This window comes from Phoca vitulina, unplaced genomic scaffold, assembly GCF_004348235.1.
Source record: "Phoca vitulina isolate PV1807 unplaced genomic scaffold, GSC_HSeal_1.0 scaffold33, whole genome shotgun sequence".
Classification (NCBI taxonomy): Eukaryota; Metazoa; Chordata; class Mammalia; order Carnivora; family Phocidae; genus Phoca; species Phoca vitulina.
Genome location: NW_022589736.1, coordinates 18874312 through 18888675, shown reverse-complemented (window position 1 = coordinate 18888675; position 14364 = coordinate 18874312). Strand labels below are relative to the sequence as shown.

Here is a 14364-nt window from a genome sequence, read left to right as displayed (position 1 = left end):
GCCAATATTTCAGCACTGACTTTTTTTTCTGCCAACAACCACAATAAGAATTCAACATCGTGTGCCGGGTTTGCCAGGAATAATGTTATTTTATCTGAAAATTGTTTCCTTCTGCACATCTCTATTACCCAGGTTCTAATTTTGTGATGCCAGGAATCAGCACTTTGTGGTTAAGAAAAGAAGTCAATTATTATGTTTCTCTGTTGGGTAGCTAAGCCCAAAATGTGGTAGGCCAGTTAGAAAAATATGAATATTCTATTCTGAAAATGTTTCTATTGTGTGCTATGGTTTGACCCTTTTCTTTCAGGGTCTGGCAAGTTGCTGAACTTGACAAAGGCTCTCAGTGAAACCTTGGTTGATTTACTGCATCATGTGTTCCAAGAGAGCACATGGCTGCATTTACAGAGTAGAGGAAACATTTGAGAAAAGGCCATGGAAGGTTCCTGGGTCTTTCTTCTTTGTAGATTTTCTGAGACATACCATGTTTTCCAGTAAGTGATTTTGGAAGTCAAAGAATCTCAAAACCAGAAGGGAACTTAGAAATTATGCAGTTCCTCATCTCCCTCTTAACATCTCACATAAATTCATTCATACAAATATTTATTGAACATCTTTCATTCTATGTACCAGTCTGTGTGACTCTATAGCACCCAATTGAGAACTTTCCAACGTAATCATTTTCACAGCCCTTTAGAGAACTCACAAAGCAGCTCATTTAATCAGTTTAACTGTTTCTTTGCCTCTTTGGTTAGATTTATTCCTAGGTATCTTATGGCTTTGGGTGCCATTGTAAATGGGATTGACTCTTTAATTTCTCTTTCTTCTGTCTTGTTGTTGGTGTATAGGAATGCCACTGATTTCTGTGCACTGATTTTATATCCTGCCACTTTACTGAATTCCTGTATGAGTTCTAGCAGTTTTGGGGTGGAGTCTTTTGGGTTTTCCACATAAAGTATCATATCATCTGCAAAGAGTGAGAGTTTGACTTCTTCTTTGCCGATTTGGATGCCTTTTATTTCTTTCTGTTGTCTGATTGCTGTGGCTAGGACTTCTAATACTATGTTGAATAGCAGTGGTGATAGTGGACACCCCTGCCGCGTTCCTGAGCTTAGGGGGAAAGCTCTCAGTTTTTCCCCATTGAGAATGATATTTGCTGTAAGTTTTTCATAGATGGCTTTTATGATATTGAGGTATGTACCCTCTATCCCTGTACTCTGAAGAGTTTTGATCAAAAAAGGATGCTGTACTTTGTCAAATGCTTTTTCTGCATCTATTGAGAGGATCATAAGGTTCTTGTTCTTTCTTTTATTAATGTATTGTATCATGTTGATTGATTTGCGAATGTTGAACCAACCTTGCAGCCCAGGGATAAATCCCACTTGGTCGTGGTGAATAATCCTTTTAATGTACTCTTGGATCCTATTGGCTAGTATTTTGGTGAGAATTTTTGCATCCGTGTTCATCAAGGATATTGGTCTGTAATTCTCCTTTTTGATGGGGTCTTTGTCTGGTTTTGGGATCAAGGTAATGGTGGCTTCATAAAACGAGTTTGGAAGTTTTCCTTCCATTTCTATTTTTTGGAACAGTTTCAGAAGAATAGGTATTAATTCTTCTTTAAATGTTTGGTAGAATTCCCCTGGGAAGCCATCTGGCCCTGGGCTTTTGTTTGTTGGGAGATTTTTGATGAAGGCTTCAATTTCCTTAGTGGTTATAGGTCTGTTCAGGTTTTCTATTTCTTCCTGGTTCAGTTTTGGTAGTTGATACATCTCTAAGAAAGCATCCATTTCTTCCAGATTATCTAATTTGCTGGCATATAGCTGCTCATAATATGTTCTTATAATTGTTTGTATTTCTTTGGTGTTGGTTGTGATCTCTCCTCTTTCATTCATGATTTTATTTATTTAGGTCCTTTCTCTTTTGTTTTTGATAAGTCTGGCCAGGGGTTTATCAATCTTGTTAATTCTTTCAAAGAACCAGCTCCTAGTTTCATTGATCTGTTTTACTGTTCTTTTGGTTTCTATTTCATTGATTTCTGCTCTGATCTTTATTACATGAACAGACATTTTTCCAAAGAAGACATCCAAATGGCCAACAGACACATGAAAAAGTGCTCAACATCACTCGGCATCAGGGAAATCCAAATCAAAACCTCAATGAGATATCACCTCACACCAGTCAGAATGGCTAAAATTAACAAGTCGGGAAATGACAGATGTTGGCGGGGATGCAGAGAAAGGGGAACCCTCCTACACTGTTGGTGGGAACGCAAGCTGGTGCAGCCACTCTGGAAAACAGTATGGAGGTTCCTCAAAAAGTTGAAAATAGAGCTACCCTATGACCCAGCAATTGCACTACTGGGTATTTACCCCAAAGATATAAATGTAGGGATCCAAAGGGGTACATGCATCCCGATGTTTATAGCAGCAATGTCCACAATAGCCAAACTCTGGAAAGAGCCAAGATGTCCATCAACAGATGAATGGATAAAGAAGATGTGATATATATACACAATGGAATGTTATGCAGCCATCAAAAGGAATGAAACCTTGCCATTTGCAACGACGTGGATGGAACTGGGGGGTGTTATGCTGAGCGAAATAAGTCAATCAGAGAAAGACATGTATCATATGACCTCACTGATACGAGGAATTCTTAATCTCAGGAAACAAACTGAGGGTTGGTGGAATGGTGGGGGGTGGGGGGGATAGGGTGGCTGGGTGATAGACATTGGGGAGGGTATGTGGTATGGTGAGCCCTGTGAATTGTGCAAAACTGTTGAATCACAGATCTGTACCTCTGAAACAAATAATACAATATATGTTTAAAAAAAAAAGAAGAAGAAGAAGATAGCAGGAGGGGAAGAATGAAGGGGGAGAAATCGGAGGGGGAGACGAACCATGAGAGACGATGGACTCTGAAAAACAAACTGAGGGTTCTAGAGGGGACGGTGGTGGGGGATGGGTTAGCCTGGTGATGGGTATTAAGGAGGGCACGTTCTGCATGGAGCACTGGGTGTTATATGCAAACAATGAATCATGGAACACTACATCAAAAACTAATGATGTAATGTATGGTGATTAACATAACATAAAAAAAAATCAGTTCTAATTGTGAGAATGACCTCCAGATTTTGAGCCTAAATCTATTTCTTTGTAACAGCAGTTCATTGGTGCTAAGTATTTGTTCCGGAACTATACAGGTCCACATCTTCTCTTTTCAAAGCCCACACTTTTCCAGGCTCTGAAAGCTGAAGGTCTTTCAAACATGCCTCACTTACAGCCTGCTGTGGCTTCCAAACCCTCCATGAATTTAGTTACTTCATCCGGCTGCTCTGCAGGTGGTTAGCATCCTCCTTCAAGTGACAAGTCACTAATTTAGCTTAGTATCTATTTCAGGTAAGGTGGCCATGAAGAGACCATACAAAATTGGTCAACTATTTTTCTCTTGACAACATAATAAATTTTACAATCTGCTATATGGATACGGTGAGTTTTCTCCTTCAATGTTTTCTTCAAAGCTCTGAATTACCCTTATGTTTTATGGGGGAAAAAGTCTCAATTTGTTCAAAGTTCCTATTTAAAAATTAGTTCTTTTGCCTTTTAGGGTATGTGATCAAGTGATTAAAAGTGCAATAAATGGAAAATTAGCAATTGTCCATTTCACTCCTAGAACTACTCTACTTCTTTGGCTCTTTGGGGAATAAACTGGTTTGGTGGGAACAGAATGGAGTGTCAGTTGAACAGCCAGTTTAATTCCCAACCCTCCCACTTAGCAGCGGGTTCCCTGAACACCACTTCCTCATTCACAAGTAGGGTGATGATAACCGGCTTCACAGAGTTGTCCTAACAATGAAAAGGGACTTTCTTTGTTAAATGCCCAGCGCGGTGCCTACACTGAATAAAATAGTTCTCCACGTGTGGTTAGGTTTTCTCCCCTGCCTAGTGTTTACTCTGGAAAACCAAAATGTCATTTACTATCAGCAGGGGAAAAAAAATTACATATTTAAGTGCATCACTGATCATACAATGTCTGCATACCTTGCTCCTTTTCATTGCGGATTGATACCAGATTTCCCCCAAATCCTATGCAAGCTTTTCGTGCCTCTTGCCAACTTTTTCTTTCGTCTTCAACAAATCCAAAGATTTTGAAACACTCGGATGAAAGAGAAAAAAAAGGGACTAAGTACAGATAATAGTGCTTGCTCTAAAGAAATGTAAAATTTTCACGAAGATTATAGCTGCATATACATTTTCTCCAGCCAAATAGAGATCGAAAAGGTTAAGTGAGTTTTATCACCCATGAACTTCCTTGGCCAAGTTTTTTTCTTCCTCAGAACAAAGGACACACCCACTTGGAAAATAGCTCCACGTATTCTCTCCATTTCCATAAAGAATTTGACATAGGAACTTCTCTCTATTCTCACCTAACATTTTCTGAAGGCATTAGGTAAGCAAAAGTTACCTCTGAACTGAACGATGTGCATTGTCACTCTCCGCATTGATCAATACCAAGACTACAACTAATTTTCTTAGTACCTTGTTATTGTAAAAATTCCAGCCTTCCTTACAGCCTCCTGGGACTGAAGGCACCGTTGGAGTAATGGTGGTGTTGATGCTGTTGTTATGTCTCTGGCAGATGAAGGCATTTGGATAACCACAATTAATGTCATTCCAAAACCCTGGCAAAGGACAAAAGAGCCAAGTTAGACTTACATATTTGCATTGAAAAACATTCCTTTTTTAAAAAAAAATCCACTTACGTTTTATAGGATTCTCAGAAATGGCTTAGACATTTTTACACAAGTGACTAGAAAGATCTATGCCCGACCCTTTTGTTCTTTCACTTACGCCGATAATAGTTCAACTTTATAGAGAGCTTCCTATGAGCCCAGAATAAACCTGATGTTGCAGATGTATTATCTAAATAGCCACTAAGAGCTAATAACAATAATCTAATAATACCTCACCTTAGATGTACCAAGCATTTGCTTAGGGTTTTAGGTATACGGCATGTTTAATCTTCTCAACAACAGGCAAGTTCTGTGATTATTCTCATTTTACAGACAAAGATGTGTGGAGGGATAAAGGAGATAGATAAACATTCTGGATATTTTGCTCAAATCAAAACATGAAGAAATGTTTCATAAAATGAGAAGTGAGAAGGTTGTGTCATGCATTAGAGGAAATATTAAGCATCCACTCTCACAAACCGAACAGTGATGCTGCTGAAATTAAACTTCTTTATTTTCTCTGCTTCTCTTGCCCGATTTGAGTGCACGACTTGCTACCTTTAGCCTAGGGATGTAGCAAATGACACATCACACCACAAGGCAAACTCAACATTTTTACATTGTCTACCTGAATTTGAATACATGGTCACACAGTTTTCATCGTCATTTGCAAAATTAGGTTCACCTGTGGCCCAAGCCACGTAATCCACTTTGCTCCCATCCATCCAACTGGAAAAGAAAATTCAGGCATTTAGCAATAATAATCCAAACATTAGGATAACTGACTACAGCCTGGTGTGCGGAACAGATGCGTCAATGAAGATGAATGGGGCACAGGATTTTAAGCAAAGAGAAAAGAGGATTCTAGAGAGACCAAAAGGGAAACTCCCAGGTGGTTGGTGCTGCCCATGGTATTGTGCTCCTCTGTGGCAACCCAGTGCCCTGGCTTGTCTGTCTTCTTCTCCCTCTCTGAAGAAGCTACCTTTAGTCTTGAAGGGAGAGAGGTCAAGGAGATCCCGGTTTCTCTGGAAGTAGGCCAGAAGCAAACAGCCTCTGAGAGTACTTAGTAGGCATGATTCCCACAAAACAAAACCACCCATAGAGAGAGACCAAGAATTCAGAGTTTCTCATTAAGCCCATACTCTGATTTCCATGTTTATTCCAGGTTTCTCCTAAGGTATGTGGGCCAATGCTTATTTTCATAAGTTATGGAAATTCAGAGACTGTTAGCTGGAAAGACAGCAAGAAATCATCAAATGTGACTGACCCTCTTATTTTAGAGATGATTAAAATGGGTGCTTGTCCAAAGAAGCATCAAGCATTTCTGATCTTTAAAAATAATGAGTGTGAGTTTTGGGTCTCTGTTGCTCAAAAATGGCAATTAATGGTCAAGCAGAACATATGCGGCTAAAACATCTGTGCATGAGCCAGGAAGACATATCTGCTCTTCAAACTTAGGAGAACATGTGTATTAATGAACAAGGAAAGAAACCCCAAAAATGTACTAATTTCCTCCCTCCCACAGCTTTTCCTGGCCCCTGTATCTAATGGAAAACAGTACAGTCATTCCTTTGAAGGGAAAGCATTTCAGGCAGTTGAAAGGGTATTTCAAAGCAGCGCTGTGAAAACAGTAAGTGGGGCAACATAAAAGGACCCTTTAATTCTGTGCGCCAAGGATGGTCCAAATGGGAATCATAATTTTCAAAATAAGTTCAGTGTTCATATATGTATATCTTCTTAGTAGATCACTGGCTAACATGTGATAATACCCGAAAACAAAGATAGGTCGAGTTTTGCAAGATTAAATCAGACTTTGAGTTGTTTGTTTGAGAATTATGAGGTTGAAAACATTTAAGAGGATTTTTAAAAATTCTTTTTGTTTTTTGAAGATGCTTCTTAGATTGAGAACTCAGTAGGATCTTTAAAAATGTATTCAGCGAAACAAAAGTCTCAAAATAATTCTTAGATGTTTATCAGATCACTCTCTGAAGCAAAGTTGTTTCATTTTGATGTACTTACATAAACTTTTTATCCAAGCTGATCAGTAAGCCAATAAAATATGCTGGCTGTGCATCATTCCTGTTTACCTAAAAGATGGAAGTTTACATATAGGTCAATCCATACTTATATAGTAAGAAAATTCTTTTTTTAAAAAAAGATTTATATATATATATTTGAAAGAGCATGAGCAGGGAGAGGGGCAGAGGGAGAGGGAGAGAGAGAATCTCAAGCAGACTCCATGCTGAGTGCAGAGCCCAATGTGGGGCTCGATCTCAGGACCCCAAGATTATGACCTGTGCCGAAAACCAAGAGTTGACGCTCAACCAACTGAGCCACCCAGGTGCTCCTATAATAAGAAAATTCTTAAACAAAACCTAATTATTAATGAGGCAGCCCATTTAGGACTTTTTCTAAGGAGGGATTCATGCAGAAATTTTGTTGTACATTCAAAGTGATGTTTTTCATAGAAATAATAAGAAAAATATTGGGGTGCTTGGCTGGCTGAGTCAGAGGAGCATGCGACTCTTGATTTTGGGGTTGTGAATTTGAGCCCCACGTTGGATGTAAAAATTACTTAAATAAATACGCTTTAAAAAAAAAAAAAAAGGGTGCCTGGGTGGCTCAGATGGTTAAGTGTCTCCTTTCGGCTCAGGTCATGATCCCAGGGTCCTGGGATCGAGTACCGCATCGGGCTCCCTGCTCAGTGGGGAGCCTACTTCTCCCTCTGCCTCTCTCTCTCTGTCTCTTATGAATAAATAAATAAAATCTTTAAAAATAATAATAATAAAAAATTAAAAAAAAGAAAAAAATATGCAAACCATATAAGAACCTGAATTTATAAAACAAATACCTTAAATCATTCTCTATAATACCAAATGCCTATAGTAATTAGGTTGTTGAAGATATTCTTTAAAACAAAGTAACCATTTGGTATTTTGCTTCTAAGGAAAGACTTCATACACATGTATATTTGTGTAATATTAGAAAATATCCTAAAAATTTCAAACCAAAATATATCCACAAATATGAAGATAAGTCAGACTACACTTTAATACCTTTGTAAGCAAATGAATATTTATACTTTCATTATGTTCACCTTATTTTTTTCTGCTCTCCCTCTTACCTCTCTTTTGGTAAGCAACAAGGATGCAATGAAGATTTTGAAAAAGAAATACTAAGCCAAGTACCTTTGGAAAGAATAAACTATGCTCTTACTGTAATGTGACAATTTTGGTACAACCAAGAAGATGTTTATGTGAATAGTCAAGCTGTACTTTTAACCAACAATTTGGTCCAACTAAGATAGATTTTTAAATAACCAACCTATACTATATACACAAAAATCCAGGATTGATATATAACAACTAGTTAAGAATTACGATCTTTGAAAATCAAATTAGTGAACTCAAAGCCATCATGTCTGGGTCCTTACAAAAAGACTCGACTAAAAACTTTCTGGATTCTATGATTCTGCACTGAATATTTAAGCAATCAGGTCCCTCATTTCTGTTATGGCTACCACCCACCTCTCCTCTGGCATTGACATCTTTCTCATGACCTTAGAATATTCAAATTCAGCCCATAATTTGAAACTGCACCATGGGGTACCAATAGTAGACATTATCTTTTTTTATCACGTCACTGTTTCATTCTTCAATGAATCAAATTCTTACATATTTCCATAGAAACTTCTTTTTACTTTCACTTTGAATAGAAACAAGATCACCAAAGTTCCTCTTGCAAAATTCTCGGGCATTGTCCATGGTTTCCTTCTCTTTGCTAAAATAATACTGGTAGTCTTTGTAAATCACCCACCCATCTTCAGTGACTGGTGGATCTGAAAAATTAATGAAAAACAGGTGATGAATTTTACTTAGACAAATTCAAGAATCTGGTCTGTGTGTGGTACACAAGAGTGAAAAGGACAGAGTAGCTTTATCAGTGGTATCTGCAACTCTGAGAGCCCAGAGTAAGTAGGATGTTTATGCCAAACACAGACTGAATTACCTAAGGCCAGATATCCACTTTGTACCAACTCTGGAACTTTTTCTCTTCAATTAAGTTCCAAGTATGGTCATTGGGTAAAAGAAGTCTCAATGTTACTTTTATCAATAGGATCGCATACCTGCACCCTTGATGTTCTGAGTTCAAGAAATGGAAGCTGGGAGAAATCAGCTTTCATCTTAATATAACAAAGAGCTTGTAACAGATGGACTTGGGTGCTTCAGTGTATAACTGGAGAACCAAGGAATTCACACACCAGGTGGGCTCCTAAGCCTTTTTCCAAACCACGGTATTCTACAGTTCTGTGCTATTGTAGGTTGAATCAGAGCCCCCAAAGATATCCATGTCCTAATCTCTGGAATCCATAAATGTTACCTTATATAGAAAGAGGCACTTTGTACATGTGATTAATTTAAGGGTCTTGAGATGGAGAGATGATCCTGGATTATCTGGTGGGCCCTAATGTAACCACAAGTATCCTTAAATAGGGAGATCTGACTACAGAAGAAGAATGCAATGTGATAGATGAAGCAAGAGGCTACACTGCTGGTTTTTCAAGATGGAGAATGGGGCCACGAACTAACAAATGCAAGGAATGCAGTTCTAGAAGTTAATAAAGTCAAGGAATCAGATTCTCCCTTAGAGCCTCTGAAGGAAGCACAGTCCTGCCAATTTTGGCCCAGTGAAACTGAGTTCATATTTCTGAATAAGTGTACATTGCTTTAAGGCACTGAGTTTGTGGTAATTTGTGACAGCAACCACTGGAAACCAATACAGTACTAAAGAGGAGATCTGGGCCCTTGGATATGATTCAAGAGCCCTTGAGACATTGTATTAAAATGCCTTGTGTTTGTGCATGTAAGCATCTGTCTAGAGGAAAAGATCCACAAGATTCTCAAAGATACTGAGAACTCTGTTCTTCCCAGATTAAGTATGTTTCATAGAGAAAAGAAAGAGAAAAAAGGCTATCAATATGGAAATCACAAAGTAAGGAAACACCTACTGTCTTGAGGAGCTGGTGTTGGCTCAGGTTTTGGTGTTTGTCCTGGAAAACAAAAGGAAATCAGATTATAAAGTGTGCTTGAACTTCTGCAATCACATATCCTTCTAATTTTACTATTTTCCTGGGTCAAAATAGCTAAAAACATAACTGTTCTCTCTTTCTCCTTCTCTCCCTCTCTTCCACTCCCCAGTGCTCCCATAATGTCATGGAGTTGGAGAAGGAAGGACAGCAGAATTAGGTAAGTCATAGCCACCAGAAATTGGAAGACACTTTTCAGGTCCAACAAATGGTGTCATGGAAAGGAAAGAAAGGAACCAAGTTTTGGATTCAGAAAGCCTAGGTTCAGATCTCAGAGTGGGAATTGCCTACCTTCAATTCTGTCAACTGCTAAAAGGAGTTAGTAGTATGTGTAGAGAGGTAGGGTAAAATACATGTGCTGTTGGTATGCAGAAGGTGCTCAATAGATGTTGGGTTGACAGTTATGCATCTTAAAATTAGCTGTGAAATACTTAAAATTTCATTATCAGAAACCATTGAAGATGAATTATTTATTTATAAAATGTTTTCTTCAAAGAATCTTATTTTTATTAAATGTATGTTTTGCTAAAAGGTGAATGAAATATTTTTCTTTCCAAGTAGTTAATGATCTATCTGGACTTTGCTGGAACCTGATAAAAGGACTCAGGTTCCCCAGCTTGGCTTCATGTAGTTCACATCTGTAAGAATAGAGCTACCAACAACACATAAAAAACTAGTCATTGGTAGCTAGGAGACCTCTAAAGAAAAACTGGCCACTATTTAGTCCTCCATTCTGAAAACTGTGAAACACTAATCTATGCGGAAGTGCGGAAAATACTCAGACAGATGGTGAGAGAGCAAGTGTCTCTAGTAGTGGAGCTGGGACGGTAGCCAAGGTCCCCAACAGCAGAGGGCAATGTGGTTCCACTTGACTGTTTACGAAGGAGGAAGATTATGTCTATTGTGGTTCAAGGGAAGATCTGTTTATTCCTTTATCTTAATATAAGAACCGGGATCCTCTGACCTCAATGCCTGACTTGGATTTGTGGAACTTTCTGAGTCCCAGATCATGACTGACAGCATGCGGTGATATTTTTTTGACCACCCCAATAACACGGTAGGTATAACAGCACCAGGTGCCTCAAAATGGTGCTTGTTCTTTGTGCTGAAAATATTTATTTAAGAAATCTGTCTTTAGAATATTTGGGAAACTTTCACCTTTTGGACAGCTAACATAAGTCAGAGGGTAAATATTCCAAAAAGGAAATGGCATTTGCATTACTCTGCTTACAGAGGAGACTACCCACCCACTCCCACCCCTATAGAATCTGAGCCAGAATCACAGCTTGTGGGAACTATTTCAGAGGACGTGACTCTTGTCCAGGATTCCCGGGTGGCCTTTTGATCTTCTGTTCCTTTGGAACATTTATCTGTGCTCAGTGACTTCATTCTTATCCTGTGAATGATGTCCCCTGCCAGTTCCCTTATTTTGTGATTTTGTTTGTTTGGTTCTGCTCATAAAGGGAAAATATTGGGATATCAGGAGGTTCATTCTCCAATGTAAGATAAAATAAAGGACAGGTTACCATACCTTTTTGTATTTGGCAAATCCAGTTGTTGAGATGTTCACAGTTAATATCATTCCAGGACATACCAGAGTCACCTTTCAATTCACCACAGTATTCGACATTTTGATAATTGTTGGGTTCTCCATAAGCCCAATTTTCATATGAAACCTATGTCCGAAACATTACATTGCAACTGTTAATCATTTATATCAGGCCATTTCCTATTGTTGATCCAATAAGAAAGGAAAGGTATATTAACATTTTTAAAAAATCTATTTACTTTTCTTTGCAATAACTTGGTTTTGAAAGCAAGGTTTATGAAAATGGGTGGGAAAGAAATAGCTTTCATTAATTACATGGAAACTTTCAAAGTTGAAGAGAATATGCTATTAATGATTATAAAATCTTCTTTGGTCTTATTGATAGAATGGATCCAGGGCCACAAAAGTGGGATTCATATATAGGAAAAACTTGGCAAAAGAAAAAAAAAAGCCCCACTTCTCAGTATTGGGAGTTCCTCAATCTCTAATATCCCTAATTCTTAAGGGATAGTGTTTCAGTGTGATGTTGGAAACTTTCTCTTCATTAGATAGGTAGGATAGAGAAGTATAATTAGTTCTTCTTATAAAAGAAAAAAGACTTACAAAATACTGCTAACAAACCTACCACACTTCACCTAAATTAACAGTGGAAATCAACGGGTTCAGGTCCCCTTTGCAGTTTTCAGTATGGAAATTAGAGCCAACAGAGTTTTAGACAAAGCATTTTCCAGAAATAGCAATATGAAATCCAAGTGTCAATGGAGCTATCAAATAAATCAGTTTACTCAAGTGCCTTGAAAAGCTGCTGATGGTTTATAAGAGGAGGTAGAACTGAAATTACATCAAATCACTTCCTGGGATGACTAGACCACTAAATGTTGCCAGCATGTCCCCGAGCCTCTCACTTCTCCATTCCTGAGAATGGGGAAGGCTGACAAGGCCCAGTGGTTACCAGTGGATTCTCGAAAGTTGTTTCCAGATCTCCTGATCTATAAGAAGCTATAAAACACTCAATTTTTATATTAAGTTTTAAATTTTAATTCCAGTATAGTTAACATACAGTGTTATATTAGTTTCACATGTACAATATAGTGATTCAACAGTTCTACACATTACTCAGGGCTCATTGCGGTAAGTGTGCTCTTCATCCCCCTCCCCTATTTCACCCATCCCCTCACCCACCTCCCCTCTGGTGACCACTAGTTTGTTCTCCATAGTTAAGAGTCTGTTCATTGGTTTTTGTTTCTCTCTCTTTTTTTCCTTCTCTTGTTTGTTTTGTTTCTTAAATTTCACATACGAGTGCAATCATACGGTATTTGTCTTTCTCTGACTGACTTATTTCACCTAGCATTATCTCTCTAGCTCCATCCATGTTGTTATAAATGCAAGATTTCATTCTTTTTTAGGGCTGAATAGTATTCCATTGTATATAGATATATACACACACCACATCTTCTTTACTCATTCATCTATCAATGTGACACTTGGACTGCTTCCATAGTTTAGCTATTGTAAATAATGCTGCAATAAACATAGGGGTGCATGTATCCATTTGAATTAGTGTTTTTGTATTTGGGGGGTAAATACCCAGTAGTGCAATTGCTGGGGCATAGGGTACTTCTATTTTCAATTTTTTGAGGAACTTCCATACTGTTTCCCACAGTGGCTGCATCAGTTTGCATTCCCACCAACAGTGCACAAGGGTTCCATTTTCTCCACATCCTCGCCAACACTTGTTTAGAACTCAATTTTTAAGAAGTTTAACTACTTGCACACCAATTTTGCGTGATAGAATGAAAACATTATTTTATTTAAACTAGTGAAATGAGTTTTCTAATTTTTTTTCATCCAGTCCACCATTCCACCGTGCTTATACCTTGGGTGAACAGGAGAACTCTATCAGGGCAGGAGCAGATTAATGATCCAAAATAACACTGACTTTTGCCTAGAAAAATGTTTCTAGCTATCATAATAACCTGTTTTACCAAAAATTTGGATTAAGCCCAAGGATAACATCAAAATCAATACAGGATAAAGCAAGAAAATGATGTATTAAATCAAATTACTCACAGGAGAACCATCACTCCAAGTAAAGCCTTCTGAAGGACTTCCATATGTCAATCCCAACCAAAACAGTTCATGATAGCTTCCGCTAGCCCTGCAATTTACAAGACATAAAGAGAGCTTATACTATTGGATGAAACAAGTCTGGTTACCTATAAGAGCTAATCAAATTTGAAAGTTATCTTCCAAACCAGGTAATGAGATTCAATGACTAAATATAAGCATTATGCAATTGCATTTTGGTATAGCCCATAAATATACTGAAAACAAGACCCCGTTTGAGAATATATAATTATAAAGCACCGAAAGATAGTAATTCATCTATTCATTTAATAAAATGTATTGAGTGTCTTGTACTTTTATAGAGCAATTCATCACAGGATTTATACCTATAAAATGAAAGCATTTGGAAGTGAAACCAGACAAAGAGTTCCTATGGTTTTGGAATATAATACAGGCACTTAAAGTAGCATTTTGAGCCAACAATTTCAGAAATACAAGAATTTTCTCAACATCATTAGCACCAAATAGGTAAAAGAAAGGAGTATTATACAGAAAAGACACTTACGCTATTAATCGCCATATTGCTTGCTGTTCTTCTTTATTATTGATACTAGCTAGGTCACCGCCCAGAGCTTTACAAAAATCTCGAGATTCAAACCAGGTTTTCTTCTCATGTTTTCCTTTTGCAAACAGCTAAAGATGATATAGTTTCAGAAGTTATTTTATACTCGATTGCTTATCAAATCAAGAGAAATAATTATTTACTTTTGATGAGATTTCATTCGATAGAAAGTAAGACACTGCTATGGTGCAAAGCAATTTGGTTGAAAATCAATTTAGGAGTAAGTGTTTGGGTAACAAAAGGTATGGGATTATATTTTGTTGAGAAAACCTTAGAAAATAAAAGCATTTTATAGCAAAGGAGAAATTAGA

The 14364-nt window shown here is 37.7% G+C and overlaps 1 protein-coding gene across 1 annotated transcript in view; it reads right to left on the bottom strand.

Moving 5' to 3' along the window:
- MRC1 (mannose receptor C-type 1) overlaps nucleotides 1–14364 on the bottom strand; it is a 108175-nt gene that overhangs the window by 26106 nt on the left and 67705 nt on the right. Inside the window, exons 13-21 of the mRNA XM_032425886.1 lie at nucleotides 13997–14124; nucleotides 13435–13522; nucleotides 11347–11491; nucleotides 9738–9779; nucleotides 8404–8567; nucleotides 6749–6816; nucleotides 5358–5458; nucleotides 4536–4678; nucleotides 4038–4152 (exon numbers count right to left, since the gene is read on the bottom strand). Coding sequence (XP_032281777.1) covers nucleotides 4038–4152; nucleotides 4536–4678; nucleotides 5358–5458; nucleotides 6749–6816; nucleotides 8404–8567; nucleotides 9738–9779; nucleotides 11347–11491; nucleotides 13435–13522; nucleotides 13997–14124 — 994 coding nt within the window. The remainder of the gene's footprint in view (nucleotides 1–4037; nucleotides 4153–4535; nucleotides 4679–5357; nucleotides 5459–6748; nucleotides 6817–8403; nucleotides 8568–9737; nucleotides 9780–11346; nucleotides 11492–13434; nucleotides 13523–13996; nucleotides 14125–14364) is intronic.